The 22,756-nt window shown below is 42.4% G+C and overlaps 2 protein-coding genes across 5 annotated transcripts in view; one reads left to right on the forward strand and one right to left on the reverse strand.

Annotated features, from left to right (window-relative positions):
• The window catches only part of SON (SON DNA and RNA binding protein), a 34,234-nt gene extending 22,676 nt beyond the window's left edge, over nucleotides 1-11,558 (reverse strand). The window contains 3 exon segments of the mRNA XM_032276599.1: nucleotides 1-5,626; nucleotides 8,242-8,408; nucleotides 11,425-11,558. The exon segment at nucleotides 1-5,626 is cut by the window's left edge and continues 4 nt beyond it. Of these exon segments, the coding sequence (XP_032132490.1) occupies nucleotides 1-5,626; nucleotides 8,242-8,408; nucleotides 11,425-11,501 (5,870 nt within the window). The 5' untranslated portion in view covers nucleotides 11,502-11,558.
• A 148-nt stretch (nucleotides 11,559-11,706) lies between these two features.
• The window catches only part of GART (phosphoribosylglycinamide formyltransferase, phosphoribosylglycinamide synthetase, phosphoribosylaminoimidazole synthetase), a 41,765-nt gene continuing 30,715 nt past the window's right edge, over nucleotides 11,707-22,756 (forward strand). Inside the window, exons 1-4 of one of the 4 annotated variants that reach the window (XM_032276611.1) lie at nucleotides 11,707-11,930; nucleotides 15,568-15,752; nucleotides 21,719-21,814; nucleotides 22,277-22,451. In XM_032276611.1, the coding sequence (XP_032132502.1) occupies nucleotides 15,608-15,752; nucleotides 21,719-21,814; nucleotides 22,277-22,451 (416 nt within the window). In that variant the 5' untranslated portion in view covers nucleotides 11,707-11,930; nucleotides 15,568-15,607. The other 3 variants (XM_032276610.1, XM_032276612.1, XM_032276613.1) reach the window with 3 other exon arrangements.

Consider the following 22,756-nt stretch of genomic DNA (forward strand, 5'->3'; position numbering starts at 1 on the left):
GTGCGGCTCCTGCGGCTGGGGGTGCGGCTCCTGCGGCTGGGGGTGCGACTCCGGCGGCTGGGGGTGCGGCTCCGGCGGCTGGGGGAAATGCTAAAGCTCCTTCTTCTACCCACAGATCTAGACCTTCTTCGACGACTTGGAGTATGACTCCGACTCCGACGACTTGGGGTTCGACTTCGAGCCCTGACTGTCTTTCGGTTATCCCTGGAACTTGATCTTTTTCTTTTTCTTTCCTTAGACCTGGATCTGTGCTTTGGGGATCTTTTGCGTTTCTCCTTTGATGCAGATCGTCTTCCTCTAGACTTTGATCTTGATCTACTGCTCCTCCTTCTACGTCTAGAACGTGACCGTGAACGTGTTTGAGAACGATGAGACTTGGACTTAGATGATCTCTTCCTTGCTCTAGAACGAGATTCACTGGTACGCTTGCGTGATTTGTGTTCAGAAGACTTGGAACGCTTACTTCGAGATCTTAATGAAGAGTCTCTTTTCTTCTCCTTCTCACCCTTGTCACGGTTCTTATTTTTCTTGCTTTTTTCATGAGTGTCCTTAACTTTTACAAAAATTTCATAATCATCTTTTTCCTCTGAAGACGACTCAGAAGCTCTTTCTGGCATACTAATTACAACTGGACTGGCAGCAGATTTGTCACGTCCAACCTCACTTGCAAGTAAAGGTCCTTCAATGCCAGCTCTAAGGCTTGTAAGACGTTCCATGTCCTTAGGAAGTAATGGTCTCACTAAATCTGCTTCATTAATATCTTCAATATTGGCAGAAAATCCTGAATCAGACACTGTCTCTTTAGGAGGGAGAGGTACTTCTTTTTCTCCTCCAATACTTTCTTTAGGGCTGAGGAGAGCTGCTAATGTCTGGTCACTCTCTTTTACAGGTAATGATTCTTCTGTATCCTTACTAACAATGCTATTATTAGATGGTAAATCAAGATGAATATCTTTAGCAGGCAAAGGCCCTTCAATATCAGCTTCACTACCACCACTAGGACTGGTGGAAATTACCATGTCATGTTCAGTATCTTGAGTAGTTAAAGATACTTCAACATCATATTTACTAACTGAACTGAGAGTAGATGCTGTGATAAATTCAATACCCTTAGTAGCTCCTGTTGCGTCAGGTTCCAGAGCAAGAGGATCAGTAGAGGATGAAGTTTCTCCTGCATCAGCTTCACTAACACCAGGGTAGGTATCCAATACTGTGCACTGTTTAGTCTCACAGGTGGGCAAAATTTTCTCTTCACCAATTTCCCCAGCAGGACTAGTGCTAGCAGCACACACTTTATCATGTTCCATCTCTTTAGCAATTAAATGATTATTTATATTAAGGTCTATACTTATACCATGTTCACTTTCATAAGAGTCACTTTTCAGGAGTTCCTCAGCATGTGGCTCTTCACCTGAATGCAATGGAATCTCCTGCATGCCCACCTCTGGAACAAGATTTTGATCACCAGAGGGTAGATTCATTCCTTTCATAACATGTGATGACATGATACTAGACTCCAGTATAATTGGTGTAGACTCTATAGCCACTTCAGTCGGTATTACTTGAGTCTGCTCTGAGATAGTGACAGCAGGCTCTGAAACTGTCACAGTAGATTCCTGGACAGAAACAGATGGTTCTGAAACAATCATAGCAGGCTGAAGGACTGACACCATTGGTTCCAGGACAGGCACAGTAGGCTCCAGGGTAGAAACAACTGGCACAGGAATGGTAATATATTCTGGCTCAGCCACAACAGGAGGCTCCGGGACAGTCACAACCGAAGGCTCCAGGACGGTCACAGTCGAAGACTCCAGGACAGTCACAGTCGAAGACTCCAGGAGAGTCACAGCTGAAGACTCCAGGACAGTCACAGCTGAAGACTCTGGGACAGCCATGGCTGGCGGCTCCAGAATGCTCTCTGCCAGCTCTGTAGTAGTTACTGCTGGCTCCAACAAGGATGTAGATACCTCTGAGGCAACATGTCCTGAAGTTCTCATAGAATCAAATGTTTCTGCTGTCTCTGACATAACAGGAGGCTCTGATGTTAACACAGTTGGTTCAGCTGACATTGTGGAAGTTTTGGATACCATACAAGTCACTGGTCTCTCTGGAACAACTTCATGTTCTTCTTCTACTACTGCAGACTCTACAGGTGTTGATGTAATTGAAGATTCTGGCTCTGGCGGTGGTTCTGGAACAGTCACAGCAGCCTCTGATACTAACACTGAGGGATCTGATGCTGACACTGAATAATCAGTAGGCACCGCTGTAGGCTCTGAAATCTCACTTTGACTCACAGGAGGCTCAGGATGTGATACAGACTCTTCAGAAGGTAATGATGGCACCCCTGTAGCCCAAGTATTTTCAGCTGTTAATGCTGACTGCTCAGTGGGCAATGCTGGACCCTCTGGTGGTTCCTCAGGAGGCAATGGTGGTGTCATTGGTGGCTCCTCAGGTGGCAACGGTGGCATTGTTGGGGGCTCTTCAGGAGGCAAAGGTGGCACCATATATGCCTCTGTATATGTGTCAGTGTAAGAATCAGTGTAAGAATCAGCAGCCATAGACATCATTGAACGATCAGCAGTATAAGATGACATCATAGATCGGTCAGCTGCAGAGTACGACGACATCATAGACCGGTCAGCAGCAGAGTATGACGACATCATAGACCGGTCGGCACCCATTGACATCATAGATCGATCAGCCATTGGGGACATCATGGAGCGCTCATAAGCTGACATCATAGAGCGTTCATAAGCAGACATCATAGAGCGCTCAGCCATAGGGGACATCATAGAGCGCTCATAGGCTGACATCATAGAGCGCTCATAGGCTGACATCATAGAGCGCTCAGCCATAGGGGACATCATAGACCGCTCGTAAGACATCATAGAGCGTTCGTAAGATGACATCATGGAACGTTCTGCAGCATAGGACATCATCATAGAACGTCTAGATGCTAACATCAGGGGTCTAGGTGCTAACCTATATGGCCTGGGTGCTATTCTATAGGACCTGGGTGCTACCCTATAGGGTCTAGGTGACATTCTGTAGGGATCAGGAGTTAGTCTGTAGGGATCATGGCCTAATCTATAAGGGTCCTGTCCTAACCTGTAAGCATCATGACCTAATCTATAGGGGTCATGGCCCAACCTATAGGGATCCTGAGCTAACCTATAAGGATCCTGAGCTAACCTATAGGGATCAGGAGATTTTGAACCCAACATAGCAGAATCTTGGGTACTAGACGCTAACATCTGGGCATCCATGGTACCAGACGCTAACATCTGAGCATCCATGGTGCCAGAAGCTAACATTTGAGAGTCCATAGTGCCAGATGCTAACATCTGGGAATCCATAGAGCTGGTTGCTAACATCTGGGAGTCCATGGTGCTGGTTGCTAACATCTGGGAGTCCATGGAGCTGGTTGCTAACATCTGGGAGTCCATGGAGCTGGTTGCTAACATCTGGGAGTCCATGGAGCTGGTTGCTAACATCTGGGAGTCCATAGTGCTAGTTGCTAACATCTGGGAGTCCATGGAGCTAGTTGCTAACATCTGGGAGTCCATGGTACTACTGGCTAACATCTGGGAGTCCATGGTGCTAGATGCTAACATCTGGGAGTCCATGGTGTTGGATGCTAGCATCTGGGAGTCCATGGTGTTGGACGCTAGCATTTGGGAATCCATGGTGTTGGATGCTAATATATGGGTCTCCATGGTGTTAGAAGCTAATATATGGGATTCTGGGGCCATCAAGGGATCCACTCCTACTGTTACGGAAGTCTCCCCCACTAATGTAGTAGGCAGCTCCTGTGCTACCGTATTATAGGATTCCAGCGCTGTCGTCGAGGGCACCTCCAGGGACTGCGACACGGTCATCGTTGACAGCTCCGATGTTGTCACCACAGACTGAACAGAGATCTCCAGCGCCACAGTTGCCACAGGCTGCCCTGGCAACTCTGGCGCCCCAGGCTGCCCTGGCAACTCCAGCACCCCTGTTGCCAGAGGCTGCCCCAAAAGCTCCAGTGCTCCAGCTGCCCCAGACTGCCCCGAGAACTCCAGTGCCCCAGCTGCCATGAGCGGCCCAGGCAACTCTAGTGCCCCAGTTGCCACGGGCTGCCCCGACAACTCCAGTGCCCTAGTTGCCGAAGGCAGCCCTGGCAACTCTGGCACCCCAGTCACCGAAGGCTGCCCCGGCAACTCCAGCGCTGCTGTTGCCACTGGCTGTCCTGGCAACTCCAGCACCATCGTTGCCTCAGGCTGCCCCAGCAACCCTGTTGCCGTTGTCACCTCAGGATGCCCAGGATGTTCCACCGTTGTCATCCCCACGGGCCGCTCCAACTCTGTCGTCATCACAGGTTGTTCGGTCAACTCCATTGCTACTGTTACCGCAGGCTGCTCTGGCAACTCTACTGCTGCTGTCACCAAAGGCAGCCCTGGCAACTCCTGCGCCATCACAGGTGGCTCTGATACCTCCTGTGGTGGCTCCAACCCCATGGATGGTGCTGGAAGCCCTGGCAATTCCTGCGACAACTGTGGCACTGGTGTCACAGAGGGCCCTGGCAACTCAGGCACTGCTGTCGCAGGGGGCCCTGGCAACTCAGGCACTGGGGTAGAAAGGGGCCCTGGCAACTCTGGCACTGGGGTAGCAGAGGGCCCAGGTAACTCCAGCACTGGAGTCACAGGGGGCCCCTGCAACTCCAGCATGGAGGTCGCAGGTGGCCCCGGCAACTCCATCGCTGAGGCCACCGACGACTCCTGCAGCTCCAACGCTGTGGTCTTAGGCAGCTCCGGCAACTCCTGCGGTCTTGTCATGGATGAATCTGCAATCTCCGATGGTACGTCTACAGGCTGCTCTGGCAATCTTAGCGCTTCAATTGCAGATGACTCTGGAAAATCCATTGTTGTTGATGTGCTTGGCTCAGGGTACACCTCAGTAGGTGTCTCTGATGATACCACAAGGGTTTCTGAAGGCTCTAACACTTTTGCTATTGGGGGCTCTACCAACATGATCTTTGATGGCTCTAGAGACGTGCTCTCCACAGATTTCAGCACAGACTTCATCTGATACTCCACTGACATTGTTACGACTGGCTCAGATGACTTCGACACCACTGTTGTAGTAGGCACTGGTGCTGTTGCAAAGGAATCCAGAATCTTTGTCATGGCTGGTTCTGGCGTTACTGCCACAGACTGCTCTGAGATTACTGATGTAGATGCAACTGACAGTTCTGATGTTTTTGTAGCTGGCTTCAGAGTTTCTAAGACGTGTGGCTCTGATGCCTCCATTGATACTAAAGGAGGTTCTAGCACAACTGCAGGGGATTCATTGGTCTCAGATAGGCCAAACGCTCTTGTAGGAAGCTCCAGCACCATAGCTGAAGGTTCAGAATCAAACTTGAGAAAGGAATCAGATTCTAAATCTATGTTCCCATCATGATGAGACTTTGTCTTTGACTCAGATTCTTCTGGCTGTCTTTTATATTTTTTTTCCTTTTCTTTCTTCTTTTTCTTCTTTTTGTTTTTGTGCTTTTTATGCTTCTTTGACTTTTTAGTGGGAATTTCATCAGTAGGATCTGTTTGTACAGAGACGCATCTACTTTTCCTGGAGGCCTCTTTCAAGTCTGAAAGTAATAGAAATAATTTTGTCAGATATTTCCCAAAGGAGAGTTAGATTAAATCATATAAGGCCATATTTACATTCCACGTTAAAACACCACAGTATTGGCAGGGCGTAGTGGCTCATGCCTGTAATCTCAGCACTTTGGGAGGCCAAGGCGGGTGGATCATGAAGTCAGGAGTTCAAAACCAGCCTGGTCAGCATGGTGAAACCCCGTCTCTACTAAAAATACAAAAATTAGCTGGGCATGGTGACACACGCCTGTAGTCCCAGCTATTCAAGAGGCTGTGGCAAGATAATCATTTGAACCCAGGCGGTAGAGGCTGCACTCTAGCCTGGAAGACAGAGCAAGACTCTGTCTCAAAAACAAAAAAAAACCCCACAGTATAAACACCTCATGTTACATGACTCATTACCAAATGAACTATTTTTCATAAACCAGTTAACTTGGAGACTGCTACTTTTCTGATACTTCTACAACTCACAGTTTAAAAATAAATTAGTAGTTTAACATCAAAATGTATTTTGAATTACATTAAGATATGTTTTGCTAAATTCTATTAAAATTATTTCTTCCACTCTCAAATTATAGCAAAATTACTTTTAAACTACTTTTATCACTGAATATATTTCATCACTGAATATATTTCATATTAGTTGCTATAGTTCCTATTAAAAATACCCACATAAAATCATTTTTGCAATTATTAACCCTTGTATGTTCAGAAAGCAACATGGCACTGACTCTGGAACAGACTGTCACTTTGGAATCCTTAATCAGTTCATCACTTACGAGGTTAATGGCCTTGGCCAAATTACTGACGCACTTGTGTCTTCTAGAGGTAGAGGATAAAGTGAGTTAAAACATGCAAAGTACATCAAACAATGCCTGACACAGAATAAGCTTTCGGCAGAGGTTAGTGATTGCTTCTACAGAGTACAAAAATATCTGAACAACAAATACAAAGCATTCAGAGAGAACCCTAATTTTATTTTATCACACCTATGTTACATTCTAATAAAAATAACATTCTTCCCCAATACTATTCTAAAACTACTAAGAAATAAACTTTTTAAATGTTTCTATTTCAGAAAAGAACAGTGATTTTTTTTTTTTTTTTTTTTTTTTAAAGACAGTTTCACTCTATCACCAGGCTGGAGTGCAGTGGCACAATCGGGCTCACTGCCAATTTCCGTTTTCCAGTTTCAAGCAATTCTCCTGCCTCAGCCTCCCGAGTAACTGGGACTACAGGCATGCACCACCACGCACAACTAATTTTTTGTATTTTTAGTAGAGACGGGGTTTTACCATGTTGGCCAGAATGGTCTCAATCTCTTGACCTCGTGACCCACCCGCCTCAGCCTCCCAAAGTGCTGGGATCACAGGCGTGAGCCACCGTGCCCAGCCAGAACAGTGATTTTAAAGAAGGATTTCTTACTCTTTAATTTGTAACTTAAGGTTTGAATTTGTATACCCTAAAGAGATAGGAGTTGATATTCAACTTTACAACCAGACAGGATTTATTTACTCTAATGCCAATATAAAATTAGATAAACCTTAGGAATCCAAAAAAAAAAAAAACTCATCAGAAATCTAAGCCATTAAGACTACGGGAAAAATAAATCAGCACTTGACATAGGCCGAAGCAAAACTAATCACTTCTATTGTTTCATAATACAAAATGTTAGCTAAGTTATACTTTAATCAGGGTTGTCAGAGCGATGAATTTAAGCATAGCTAAAGTCTGTGATAGCCATGAATCTAAACACAGCTAAAGCTCTCCCTCCTCCACAAAAAAAGAGAAGGACAAACCAACTATATTACAAACTTGATTCCAGAACTAAATGAAAGTAATGACTTATTTTTGTGGCTAAATCCTCCACTTCTAAACATCAATTATTTAATCAATCCCAAAAATGCTAAATATTCAAGCAATGATTTCTCTCTCTCCATCCACTGGAGTTTGTGAGATGGATGTTTTTACACAACTGTTTAATAAAAATCCATACTCAAATTCCCGATACTAAGAAGCTGAATCAAATAAACTGACACTAAGTCAAAGACAAAAATTATGCAAACAAGTACATCGATGTTTGTGTCTCAGTGGAAGTATATTTCCAAAGGGTAATTTAAACAAGAAAGTCTTCATTCAATCAATTAAACAAAAGCATTTTTTAATTTATTGAAGTTTTTAAATTTTTTTTTTTTTTTTTTTTAAACAGAGTTTCACTTTTGTTGCCCAGGCTAGAGTGCAATGGCACAATCTCAGCTCATTGCAACCTTCGCCTCCTGGGTTCAAGAGATTCTCCTGCCTCAGCCTCCCAGGTAGCTGGGATTACAGGCACCCACCACCATGCCCAGCTAATTTTTGTATTTTCAGCAGAGATGGGGTTTCAACATGTTGACCAGGCTAGTCTCGAACTCCTGACCTCAGGCAATTTGCCCACCTCAGCCTCCCAAAGTGATGGGATTACAGGCAGGAGCCATCGTACCCTGCCTGAAGTTTTTAATTTAATAAACATCTTAAATACTGCCGTCAAAAACTAATACTATTAACCTCCAAATTTCAAAAAAATCTTAAAAAAAAAAGTTTTGATAGTTAATTATCTCCAACTTACCTGGCTTATATCGCAGTTCTGTATCTAAGACCCCAGAAAGTACTTCCTCTATCTTTTGCACTATTTCTTCATTTGGTAGACTCCTGGCAGAGGCAGCTGCGTCACCCGCCTGGTTTCCTTCAATGGGTGTATTTGTTTCACCATTGAGCTGGCCTTCATTCCTTCCGCTGGACATGAAAAGTTATCAAAATTCATTAATATTTTGTCATAAATAAAAAAATTAATCCAATTAATCAAAATAATCATATCTGGTATTGCACTGTCACACATTTTACCTTTTTCCTACTTCAAATATTCACCACTAATAATGCTTCCTTAACATGATTACTTATATTTAGGGCATTTCATTTTTACACAAAGTTTTCAGAACTATGAAAATTAAGAAAGTCTTTAAAGAGGTTTCTAAGCATACTCTTTTTTTAAACAAAATAATTTCAGAAATCTAACTTGAGGCTTTTGGGTTACCCACATGTTTCTCTCAGAAGAGAAAAATTAGTAAGAGCCCAGTCACAAATCTAAAAACATGTGGCCTAACATTATGGTAGAAACCATGGCTACATTAAAGTCACACCTGTGCATAAATCACAATCACCATCAATAGTAGCAAGGAACATAGAAATTAGCCACAGGCACTCTGAATAAGAAGGGTAACCCGTAACCTCTATCCAGGATCACACTGTTACTGAAATGCCACTAAGATTAAAAAGGAAAATAACATATAATTTTTACACAATTATCAAGAATCCTGTTGAAAAAAACGTGACATAAAACAAGTGGCATTTATACCAACAGTAAAAGCATAGATGGTTTAACACATTTTCCATTCACAGAGCCAGAGAAATTTTTAAATAGGTAAGAACATGTTATTCACCCAGTAATTTTTACTATTTTTGTGTCAATGTGCAAAATTTTGAAAAATCAAATAATTTCAGCAACAGTTTGATTTTAATTTAAATTTCAGCTAAATGAAAACACATCAATTATGCTCCACTACCTGATAAAAGTCTGAATGACCAAAAACCAAAAAAATTCAGTAGTTACCTAAATGTTATTAAGGAACATCTGGTTTTCTAATACAATGAATTATATATTTAACATTTATTGACTACTAGCTAGTGTCACACTGTTCTACATTAATTGACTTATTTAATCCTAACAAAACTCTGAGATCACCACTATTACTCTTTTTTTATAAATGAAAAAACTTAGCTGAAGGTCACACAGCTACTAAGAGATGAAGCTGGTATTCAAACCAGAGGCGGTATTCTTACACACCATCTATAACAAAAGCTCAGTAACTTGTTTTAACTATCTAAATGTTAGCCTCATTACTCTAATTTATGTAAGAGCAGATGAGAAAAAAAAAACAGCTCACTGAAATGGCAACTAATCAAAAACTTGTTTGCAGACTGATAATGCATTATGTGTTCTTTGAAGAGAAGCTGAATAGTCCTCTAGTAATAAACAGCTTCATCTAATATTTTTAGATACCCTTTCTGTAGCATTTTATTTTACAACTTTTCTAAGCACTTAAACGTACACTATTATCACAGATTTAAAAATCAAAAAAGTAATTACGATTTTAAAAGTTAATCTACAAGGAAGTAACCGGTTTCATCTTAAAGCTGTCAATTGTTAACTGCAATCAATGAAAAGCAATGAAAATTTCAAACCACCTAAATATGCAACAGTATATTCCTACAATGGGATTCTATCCAGCCATGAAGAAGTCCACTGAGACTGAGGGACAAATTCGTTCACAACGTTATTAGCTGGGAAAACGATCAATATAAAACAAGAAAATCACATTATCACACAACACAAGGGGAAAAAAATGACATGAGAGTATCAACCATTTTTTTCTTTTCTTTTTCATGTCTTCTAAATTTTCTACAATAAAACACTCATTTTCTAAATGAAAGATTAGCTTTTAAAAGCTATAAAAACACAGCTTGTTAAACTAAGCAAACAACTACTTATTGCATCCAGCGATTTGTCAGGAAAATTATATTCTCTTAGCTCGGGTCTCTTCTCATCCTAAAATACTACTAGCAATATCATAGAAATTTACAAAGCAACGTGAGTGGATGTATTCCCACTTAAGAAACAACATTCTGCAAAAGTGATAATTCTAGCAACAATACATCATTGCCCTAATAATCCTGTATTACTACGGGCACTTAAAACTGGTTTTCGCCCCATTTTCAAGTTCACGTACTACTCTTGCTCTCAACTTTTAAAACACAATTAAAAACACTTGAACTCGGAACACTTACGTTTCAAGGTCTTTTTCCTACTTTTGAACTTTAAATAAATGAGTATCTTATACAAAGCAAATACTGAAAGACAACACAATATGACACACTATTTTCCTTTCTGAGTAAACAACTATTTAACAATCTCTTCGCCTACAAATTTCGTGAAGCCAAGCGCAAATTACGTAAAGTCTACCAGCAATGACAAAAATAGCGTGTAATTTGGGAAAGGGGTGGCCAGAAAAATAGACATACACAGAGTCCACTTTCTTTTTCTGTAATTAATCACTACCATTTCAAAGTCCCTTTCCATCATCTCGAGTATTTTAACAAAGTACCAAATATTAGTCTAAGGTGTTTTAACTGAAACATTTAACCATTAGAACGGCTGTCTGGGAGATACTACAGGACACTAGACCCGGAATAATCTAATTAATAGATCCAGACCCCCAAACGGTCTGAAGTTCGCAATAATCAAGCGGATTTAAGATTACCCAAGAAACGGCCGTTGGAGACCCTTTCCGGTCATAGGCACCGGCCGGCGAAATCCGCGGAGGCAGAGAGGGGGAGGGGATACGCGGCAGCGGAGGAGGAGCTGCGGAAGGAACTAGGCCCGTCCCTAGTGGACAACCAGGCCTACGGCAGGGGGGAACCAAAGAGGAGAGAAGGATGAGCATCTTAACTCAGTTCTAAAACAGGGAGTCTGGGGTTACCTCGGCAGAGGCGAAGTTCCTCGGGGAGGGGAAGGAAGGGAGCGGCTGAGGGGGAGCGGTGGGGGGGGCAGCCCGGAAAATGGATCCCAGGCCCAGGCGGGGCCCTAGCGGGGCCTGAGCCGAGGAACGACATCGTCTCCGAAGAAAGGTGCCAAAGAAGGCTAGGTGGGGCCCTAACGGTCCGCTGGGAGCAGAAGATTCTGGGAGGCGTTTACCTGGAAAGCTCCTGTTGAATTTCCCGGAATTTACTGACCACGAAAGACCTAAAAATCTGCTCGATGTTGGTCGCCATGGCGTCCGCTCCGTTCTCTCAACTCCTCCTCGCTAGTCCTCCAGCCTCCCAGCATGCCTCGGGAGGAGGCGCAGTGGCCAATTCGGTTTCTCGCTTTCCTGATTGGCTTCAAAGGGAACGCTCGGACCGGCCCGCTCCACCGATGGACCAATCAGTGAACACGGCCCTGCTCTCCTCCGCTGTTTCTGAGCGGCTGGGGTAGAGGTGCTGACGTTTGCGCCGCGCACGACTATGTCCGCCATGTTACTGTCTGACGCAGGCGCCATTACAGGAGCCGTCTCTCTTGAGGCGGCTGTGTCCAAGTTATCAGTCACCAGCAGTGTTTGGGAGCCATAAGAGGCTCGGTAAGCGCCTGAGATTAAAGGCCAGGAGAAAGGAGAGCAAGAAGGGCAACGCGCTGTTTGACCCAAGGCTTCCAAGCGTTTGCAGGTGGCGCCAAGTTCCGTTTCGACAGGGAAATGCATCCGGGAAAGAATTATTCAGCCCCCGCCCCCAGGGTTGTGAGAGGAAGAACTCGCTGTTACCCTGTGTCTCTTCTAGTGCATCCTATAACCAGCCTCATTTTTTTAGCATTAGGCCGGATGTCCTAAGCGACAGGCGTTCAAAGCCTGGTACATTTTAGTCTCATCAGGTGTCAGACGTGTCACCAGATTTTTCCACAGTAGCTGGTCAGCCCTGACTCGTGAGCGGCGCACAATTGGCTAAGCATGGATTTAGCATTTTGGTGCTCCCCCTACTCGGAGTTCCTGGAAACACTGAATGCACCCCATGTCGCTGTCACATTATAAACGTGTTAGGGCTTTGGTGTCGGCTGGGGAGCAGTCAGACCTCGCCCAGGGCGGGAGGGAATCAGACGATTCTCGCCGCGGAGACCCAAAACCGCGCGGACCAATGGGGCGGGAAAGCCGCCGCGGGCCGGGGCGGGGCGGGGTGGGGCGGCGCCGCGCTCGTGCCGCTCCGGTTCCGGTGGGCCAACTTCCGGCGAGTGGGCAAGCGGGAGCCTGGTGGCTGCCCGGTGTCGGTGCGTAGAGCCTCCTCCGCTTTTATACAGAGCGCGCTTAGGCTTTGGTTTGGAGATTTAAGATCGGGAACTGAGTGAAACCCTAGAAACCGGTTTATAGAAATTTTGGCCTTGTTTGTAAATGCGGTGGGTGTGGGTTGGCCACGTGCTTTTCACTTAATGTTAGCTGAAGTTTCTGTTTGCTCTTTTACTTTTCTTGCTTTCTAAGATGTGAAGGCTTTTTGTGTCTTGATGCATTTTTAGGACATAACCCTAAATTGCCGTACTTTGTCAGGTTTTCTTTTTATGCATCCAATGTCTCTAGTAGATTACTTGGTTAACTTTTGTAATTGGTTTCTATTTTATTCTCGAAATTCTCTGATACGCTTTACTTAGCTGTCATACTCTCTTTATGTTACCCATTCTGATGAATGAGGCCCAAGGTTAGTGAAGTCCCCCAATGTCTCTCTGCTAACGTGGGGCAGGGTCTCTACCCAGGCCAAGGTGCTGTGACTCTGGAGCCCAGACGTCCTCACCACTGGGTGGTAATGCTATTTTCAGTGATCCGCTAGAGTAAACAGGAGAATTCTCCCACACTAATGCTTTATTCAAACTGAAGATGTAATATTTGCTCTAGATTTAAAGATCTGTTTATTTCTGGCTGGATGTGATGTAATCCCAGCACTTTGGGAGGCTAAGGTGGGTGGAATATTGGAGGTCAGGAGTTCGAGACCATCCTGACCAACATAGTGAAACCCCATCTCTACTAAAAATACAAAAATCAGCCAGGCATTGCGGCGCACACCTGTAATCCCAGCTACTCGGGAGGCTGAGGCAGGAGAATAGCTTGAACCCGGGAGGCGGAGGTTGCAGTGAGTAGAGATCGTGCCATTGCACTGCAGCCTGGGTGACTGAGCGAGACTCTGTCTCAAAAAAAGAAAAAAAAAAAATCTACTTATTCCGTGTATTTCAGATACACATGGCAAGTAAAATGTGTTTTTCCATTACTCTAAAATAGCTTTTCTTTCCGAGACTGTAATTTAGCGGAGTTTTTTCTTTTCCTTTCTCAAATTTTTAATGATATTCATTTCAATTAATTGTTAGAGAATCTGAAGCATAATTGCTTCCATTAGGCCCCAATTCCTCTTACCTGTGTGACCTCCAGCAAGTTATTTAACCTATCTCTTCCTTCACGTCTTGTCTGCAAATTGGTGATAGTAATATTATCTCCCTCATAGGATTCTTATGAAGATTATGTAAGGTAATACATGACAAGCATTTAAAATAGTACTCTGCCCAGGGTAAGTGCTAAAAAAAAAAATGTTAGTTTTGTGTATTGTCAGCTTAGATTTTTCTTAAAATATGTAACCCTAGCATCATCAGAAGCTTTCAATTTTCTTTTTTCTGTTACCAGTTTGCCTTGTGGTAAGTAAATATAACAAGTTAACATTTACTACTGAGTGCTAGATTGTACTTATTTATAAATGTCATTTCAGTTAATTCTTAACATAGCCAAGGTTACAATGCTGTTGTAGACATCCTTCTAAGTCTCAGGTGCCAGAACTAAAGTGAATGAGCTGGAATTTGATTTTTGCCTCCTCTACCAATTTTCTAGCATATTGCACTACTTGAGTTAGGTAGTCGGAAAACTGTGGCCCACGTACCAAATCCATCTGGGTCGAGAAAAAGAACAGAAAATAAATGTGGTTTTTATGATGTGAAAATTTTATGAAATTCAATTTATAGTATCCAAACATAAAGTTTTATTGAAAGTGAGTCATGCTTATTGTTACAAACCTTTGATGGCTTCCTACTACTTAAAGCACTGATAGGCAACAGTGACCTGACCCACTGCCTGTTTATGGGTCAATTAAGTTTTTCTGGACATTGACATGTTGATCTATTTATATATTACCTTTGGCTGCTTTCCTGATACAGTGGCAGAGTTGAGTAGTTTTGAGGGACCCATGTGGCCCTTTATGGGTAATGTTTGCTTACCCCAGTTTTCAGTATTTCCTTCAATTTATGATAACCTAATTATTGATAAGATTTCAAGGTTTAAAAATGGATATTTTATAATACAGTTTGAGTCTAAAACATCAAAATTCATTTAATAACTAAGGCTTTGTGATTATTAAATCTTTTTAAAGTGAAGCCCAGAGAAGGGAGATTATCAGGTAAAGAGCCGATAGTCACCGTTTGACTCTAACCTCGCTCTCTAGGCCAGTCTGCCTTCACTTTAAAATACCTCCCTGCCGGGCGCGGTGGCTCAAGCCTGTAATCCCAGCACTTTGGGAGGCCGAGGCGGGTGGATCACGAGGTCAAGAGATCGAGACCATCCTGGTCAACATGGTGAAACCCTGTCTCTACTAAAAATACAAAAAATTAGCTGGGCATGGTGGTGCGTGCCTGTAATCCCAGCTACTCAGGAGGCTGGGGCAGGAGAATTGCCTAAACCCAGGAGGCGGAGGTTGCGGTGAGCCGAGATCGCGCCATTGCACTCTAGCCTGGGTAACATGAGTGAAACTCCGTCTCAAAAAAAAAAAAAAATACCTCCCTTACCCTAGTGACCACAGTCATATTTCTCAAATTATGAATCCCAGTTTTTCAAAAATGGATATTGAATAAAAATGTCATTTGAATGAATAAAAATGATTATTTAAATTATATTTACAAATTTGGGTTTTTTTGTGTTTTTTTTTGTTTGTTTGTTTGTTTGTTTGTTTTTTTGAGATAGGGTCTTGCTCTGTCGCCCAGGTTGAAGTGTAGTGGCATGATCCTGGCTCACTGGGACCTCTGTCTACCAGCTTCAAGCAATTCTCCTGCCTCAGCCTCCTGAGTAGCTGGGATTATAGGCACCCACCACCATGCCCAGCTAATTTTTATATTTTAGTAGAGACAGGGTTTCTACATGTTGGCCAAAGCTGGTCTCAAACTCCTAACCTCAAGTGATCCACCCGCCTCTGCCTTCCAAAGTGCTGGAATTACAGGCGTGAGCCACCATGCCCAGCCCTGGATTTCTAAAATGTGCATCCTAAGTTATCAACTGTGGTTTTCTTTCTACAGGTTTCATTTTCCTTTGGAATTCTGCTTTGCAGACAGAGCAATGGCAGCCCGAGTACTTGTAATTGGCAGTGGAGGAAGGGAACATACGCTGGCCTGGAAACTTGCACAGTCTAATCATGTCAAACACGTATTGGTTGCTCCAGGAAATGCAGGCACTGCCTGCTCTGAAAAGATTTCAAATACCGGTAATCATGTTTTAAAGTAGAGAGTAATAGTTATTATTTGTTAATGGTAAACTGTCAACCATGTCTGTGCTTTAGGATAATAAAAATAGATTGCTATTCAGAGTTAAGTGCTTTCCTTGACCTTCAAATTTATTTGGTAATTTGAATGCTTGCCATATGTTATAAATTTAAAGTAATCTATTGATTAGAATATGGCATTTCCTTATCTTAAACTGTTTTAAACCTGGTGAAACACAGCCATTGGAAAAGTAGTAAGTGCCTAATACAGATTAAAGGCATTTTGATATGTCCTTTTGTAAAACAAAAGTTTAGCATTGCTATTAAATGTAACTTCTGGCCATGTGCAGTGGCTCATGCCTATAACCCCAGCATTTTGGGAAGCCAAGGCAGAAGGATCTCTTGAGCCCTAGGAGTTTGAGACCAGCCTGGGCAACATAGTGAGACCCAATCTCTACAAAAAAAAATACAATAATTTAGCTAGGCATAGTTGTGCACACCTGTGGTGCCAGCTACTTGGGATGCTGAGGTAGAAGGATTGCTTGCGCCCAGGAGATCAAGGCTGTAGTGAGCTCTGATCTTGCCACTATACTACAGCCAGGGCAAAAGAACGAGATGAGACCTTGTCTAAAAACACAAAGTTTATAACAGTTGTAACTCTAATATATCTCAACCCTTATCTCTCTCTCTCTCTCTCTTTTTTTTTTTTTTTTTTTTTTTTTTTTTTTTTTTTTTTTTTTTTTTGAGACAGTCTCATTCTGTCACCCAGACTGAAGTACAGTGGCATGATCTCAGCTCACCGCAACCTCTGGCTCCCAGGTTCAAGCAGTTCTTCTGTCTCAGCCTCCCAAGTATCTGGGACTACAGGCACGTGGTGCCACACCTGGCTAATTTGTTGTATTTTTAGAAGAGATGGGGTTTTATTTTTTTTTGTTTTTTTGTTTTGTTTTGTTTTTTTTAGAGGAAGAAAGAGAGAAAGAAAGAAAAAGAATTAAAAAAAAAAAAAAGAATAAAGGAAAGGAAGAAAGAGGAAAAGGAAGAGGGAGAGAGAACAGGGGTGTTGCTTTATTGCCCGGGCTAGAATGCAGTCTAAAAATGGGTATGCCTGTAATTGTGTTTAATAATAGAGACATAAAAAAAAAAAAAAATGAGGGAAGAAAATAATTAACAAGCAGCCAACCAATATTTCATTTAAACCTGTAAATACGTGTGATGTAGTACTGATAAGAGTGTATATTTTGTGTATTTAAAGTAGAGAGTTCTATGAATGTTAATTAAGTCTACTTACTCCGGATCTGAGTTCAAGTCCTGAATATAGATGTTAACTTTCTGTCTCATTGATCTGTCTAATATTGATGTTGAAGTCTCCCACTATTATTGTGTGGGAGTCCAAGTCTCTTTATAAGTCTTATATATCTGGGTATTTGTGTATTGGGTGCATATATATTTAGGATCTTTAGCTCTTGTTACGTTGATCCTTTTATCTTTATGTAATATCCTTCCTTTTGACCTTTGTTGCTTTGAAGTCTATTTTGTCAGCAAAAATTGCAACTCCTGCTTTCTATTTATTTATTTTTGCTCTCCATTTGGTTGGTAAATTTTTCTCCATCCCTTTGTTTTGAGTCTTTGTGTATCCTTGCATGTGAGATGGATCTGGATGTAGCATACCAATGGGTCTTGGCTTTTTTTGCCTGTCTGTGTCTTTGGTTTGGGGGATTTAGTCGATTTAAATTTAGAATTAATAACAATATATATGTGTTTGATACTGTCATTTAATGTTAGCTGGCTGTTTTGCCCATTAGTTGATGCAATTTCTTAATTATGTTGATGTTCTTTATTTTTTGGTATTTTTTAGAAAGGCTCATACTGGTTGTTCCTTTCTATTTGTCGTGGTTCTTTCAGAAGCTCTTGTAAAGCAGGCCTGGTGGTGATGAAATCTCTGAGTGCTTGCTTGTTCACAAAAGATTTTATTTTTCCTTCGCTTATGAAGCTTAGTTTGGCTGGATGTAAAATTCTGGGTTGAAAGTTCTTTTGGGGCCGGGCGCGGTGGCTCAAGCCTGTAATCCCAGCACTTTGGGAGGCCGAGGCGGGTGGATCACGAGGTCAAGAGATCGAGACCATCCTGGTCAACATGGTGAAACCCCGTCTCTACTAAAAATACAAAATATCAGCTGGGCATGGTGGCACGTGCCAGTAATCCCAGCTACTCAGGAGGCTGAGGCAGGAGAATTGCTTGAACCCAGGAGGCGGAGGTTGCGGTGAGCCGAGATCGCGCCGTTGCACTCCAGCCTGGGTAACAAGAGTGAAGCTCTGTCTCAAAAAAAAAAAGGAAAGTTCTTTTGTTTAAGGATGTTGAATATTGGCCCCCACTCTCTTCTGTCTTGTAGGGTTTCTGCTGAGAGATCTGCCATGAGTCTGATGGGCTTCCCTTTATGGGTAACCTGACCTTTCTCTCTGGCTGCCCTCAGTATTTTCTCTTTCATTTCAACCCTGGTGAATCTGGCGATTATGTGCCTTGAGGTTGGTCTTCTCGAGGAATATCTTTGTGGTGGTCTCTGCATTACCTGGAGTTGAATATTGTCCTGCCTTGCTAAGTTAGGAAAGTTTTCCTGAATAATATCCTGAAGCGTATTTTCCAGCTTGGATTGATTCTCTTCATCACATTCAGGTAAACCTATCAAACGTAGATTAGGTCTTTTCACATAGTCCCATATTTCTTGGAGACTTTGCTCGTTCTTTTTTATCCTTTTTTCTCTAATCTTGTCTTTTTATTTCATGAAGTTGGTCTTCGACCTCTGATATCTTTTCTTCTGCTTGATCAATTCGGCTGTTAAAACTTGTGCATAGTTCGCGAAGTTCTCGTGTTGTATTTTTCAGCTCCATAAATTCACTTATATTCCTCTCTAAATTTTTTTTTTTTTTTGAGACGGAGTTTCGCTCTTGTTACCCAGGCTGGAGTGCAATGGCGCGATCTCGGCTCACCGCAACCTCCGCCTCCCGGGTTCAGGCAATTCTCCTGCCCCAGCCTCCTGAGTCGCTGGGATTACAGGCACACGCCACCATGCCCAGCTAATTTTTTGTATTTTTAGTAGAGACGGGGTTTCACCATGTTGACCAGGATGGTCTCGATCTCTTGACCTCGTGATCCACCCGCCTCGGCCTCCCAAAGTGCTGGGATTACAGGCTTGAGCCACCGCGCCCGGCCTCCTCTCTAAATTTTGTGTTATTGTTAACATTTCGTCAAACCTTTTTTCAAAGTTCTTAGTTTCTTTGCATTGGGTTAGAACAAGTTCTTTTAATCCCCAGAAGTTTCTTATCATGATGGGGTTTTATGTTGGCCAGGCTGGTCTCTTAATTTCTGACCTCACATGGTCTGCCCACCTCAGCCTCCCCAGGTGCTGGAATTACAGGCATGAGGCACCGTGCCCAGCCTCCACCCTTGTCTCTTAATTGGCAAAAACGAAAAAATGGTCAGTTCATATACTGCATAAAGCTCGTCAGCAGCTTCAGAAACTCCTCAGTATGCAGCCTGTCTTCTGGCTGCCGTTCCATCCTGATCTTATATATCTCTTTCTCTCTTTTCAGTATACCCCATCCATGCTGTTCTACCAATTTCCCAAGCAGAAGCTTGCTGCCTTGGACTTTGTATTTGTTCCCACCCCTTACCGTGACTGTCTCCTCATCATTCAGAACTCCACTTATATATTGGCCTCCTTAATTATGTCTTTCCTATAGTTTCTTACTAAAAGCAAGTGTCCATCTGCATTTCATTTGTTTATGATCATGAATGTGTTTATTTTTACTTTGCTATTGTGTCTCTCCTATGTTCTTTTCCCCCACTAGAATATAACCTACAGTGTAAGCTCCATGAGGGAAAGGAACTTGTCTGTCTTGTTTTGCATGGTGTGCATAGTGCCTGGTTGCCTATGTGGCATGTGATATCTATGGAAAGAAGAGCATGGACCCAACAAACCACAAACTGGGAGAAGATAATGGCATCTATATACAACCAAAAAGAATAAGAAAAAGGCAAATTAGAAAATACCTCCTTAGGCTGGGCACAGTGGCTCACGCCTGTAATCCCAGCACTTTGAGAGGCTGAGGTGGGTGGATCACGAGGTCAGGAGATGAGGCCATCTGGCCAACATGGTGAAATCCCATCTCCACGAAAATGCAATGAATTAGCCGGGTGTAGTGGCGCCTGCCTATAGTCCCAGCTACTGAAGAGTCTGAGGCAGAGGATTCACTTGAACGCCGGCGGCTGAGGTTGCAGTGAGCCGAGATTGCACCACTGGACTCCAGCTTGGCAACAGAGCAAGACTCCGTCTCAAAAAAAAAAAAAAAAAAGAAAAGAAAAAGAAAAGAAAATACCTCTTTTTCTTGGATCTTAGTTCTGGGGTTGAGGTATATCTGTTTGTTAGAGACTGGGACAGTCTGTACAATTAAGGTCATCCAGGCAAGTCCATCAAAATCTCTTCAGATTGTCATGAGACCACTACAAGTAGTGGTGAAGACTATTAAAGAGACCCCTTCCTCTTGTTGCCCTCTGATATACTGATTTAGTTGACCCTGCTCAGCTAGTTGTATTGGGAGCCACTAACCCAAAGTGCATGGTACTCCATCCTAATCACATTCAGGCAGTTGCTACAGATTGAGGAACCTACCTTTTCTGGACCTGGACCCTATACAGTAGTCACCGGCTTACCCACAGTTTCAGTTACCCACAGTCAGCTGTAATCCAAAAATATTAAATGGAAAATTTCAGAAACAACTCATACATTTTACATTGCAAGGCAATCTAGCATAGCATGATGAAATTTTGTGCTCTCCAACCTGAAATGTGAATCTTTTTGTCCAGCATATCTATGTTGTTACCTAGTAGCCATGTTATCAGTACATGTGCTTAGGTGGTGTTACTTAATAATGGCCCCAAAGCTGATGCTGGCATATAGTTATAATTGTTCTATTTTAGTATTAGTGATAATCTCTTACTGTGCCTAATTTGTAAATTAAACTTTATCATAGGTATTTATGTATAGGAAAAAGCCTAATATATATAGGATGCAGCACTGTAGTTTCAGGCATCGGCTAGAGGTGTTAGAATGTGTCTTCCAAAGATAAGGAGGGACAACTGTGCATCACAAATACCACTTCTTACACCCTGTACCAATGGCAGAGTGATTTCAGACTTGGGCTGATTTCGGAATGGTGGTCCAGATACAGTGAAGCAGGAGAGTGCCTGTATAGCCAAACCATGTTCAGTATGTGGTTGATTCTACTGCTAGTTACTTAGAACTTCCCAGAAGAAAATTTACCTGACTTTTAGGTTGGAGAAGAGAGGTTCCTCTTGAAAGCATCATTCAGTTCTTAGCTTAAACAATTCTGCCCCAAAGAGCTCCCTCCTGACTCAACCAGAAATAGCCTCTCAATTCACTTTATATCAAATTCACTTAATTTGTTTCTATTTGCTATTTTTTTGTTTGTATATTTATTACCCAGCATTCCTACAGCATATTGTAAACATACTATGTATAAGTACCTGGCTTGTGTTAACATCTTAATACCTGTGCTAAGGACAGTACCTAGCACATAGTGGATTTTCAGTACAATTGAATGAATGACATTAAAAGACCAGTTTCTGAGTATATCTTATGGTATGTTTTTTGTTTTAATATATGATCAATATTAGTGACATGAACAATATCATGAATCAGATGGTACTTTATGGCTGTTTGGGAAGTTTATTGGTATTTTCATCTAACTGTCTACAATGAAAACAGAGAACTGCTTTGTTGGTTAGCTTAATGCACTCTCTTCTGAATTTCACATGTTGAAACTGTCACTTCTACCAATGTAAGAAAACCAACAGATAACAAGCATACTGAAGTATAGTACTTAGTTTTGAGTGAGACACTTAGTTTATTGCAGCAGCATTGTAAATGTAGTGTGTTTGTTTTTTCTGTTTACAGCTGTCTCGATCAGTGACCACACTGCCCTTGCTCAATTCTGCAAAGATGAGAAAATTGAATTTGTAGTTGTTGGACCAGAAGCACCTCTGGCTGCTGGTAAAGTTCATTTCTATGTATTGTTACAGTATATTCAATGCCAAAAGGAGCTTAGGGATCATCTAATCCAATTCATTTTACAAATGAGAATTTGTAATATTACATTGGAAAAAGGCCTTCACTCTCAAAATTTATAGAGTCTAGATTATTTTTTTACCAAGCATCAGTTATATGATGAGTTAGAGATCAAATTTGCAGCCATGGAAAACATTTTGTATGTCTTTATTCTGGTGTCTGTTTAATAATCTATATATGCAAATGTAACAACTTTTGATAGACTTGAATAACATGTTAGTAGCATTTTATTTCTATCCAGCAGACAACATGAAAAAGTTAGTTATCTTCTGCCACCAGTCATCGGCCTTGTCTAATTATCGATATAGTCTGATACTAATTCATCTTCAAGCTGAAAAGCCCCTGGGGAGACCTTTGTTCACCTGATACTACTGTTTTCATCAATAGGGATTGTTGGGAACCTGATGTCTGCAGGAGTGCGATGCTTTGGACCAACAGCAGAAGCGGCTCAGTTAGAGTCCAGCAAAAGGTTTGCCAAAGATTTCATGGACAGACATGGAATCCCAACGGCACAATGGAAGGCTTTCACAAAACCTGAAGAGGCCTGCAGCTTCATTATGAGGTAGGTAGATGGCTGCCTATGAAGGACCGTTGTTTTGTTGTGGTATTTAAATATACAGGTCAATGGCCAGATGTGGTGAGTCACCTGGAATCCCAGCACTTTGGGAGGACAAGGCAGGTGAATCGCTTGAATTATTAGAGACCACCCTGGGTAACATGGTGAAACCCTGTCTCTACAAAAAATACCAAAAAAAAAAAAAAAAAATAGCCAGGCATGGTGGTGTGCATCTGTAGTCCTAGCTACTCTAAAGACCAAGGTGGGAGGATCAGTTGAACCCAGGAGGGAGAGGCTGCACTGAGCCAAGA

The sequence above is a fragment of the Sapajus apella genome, unplaced genomic scaffold, assembly GCF_009761245.1.
Source record: "Sapajus apella isolate SASKATOON/1434 unplaced genomic scaffold, GSC_monkey_1.0 scaffold8, whole genome shotgun sequence".
Taxonomy (NCBI): domain Eukaryota; kingdom Metazoa; phylum Chordata; class Mammalia; order Primates; family Cebidae; genus Sapajus; species Sapajus apella.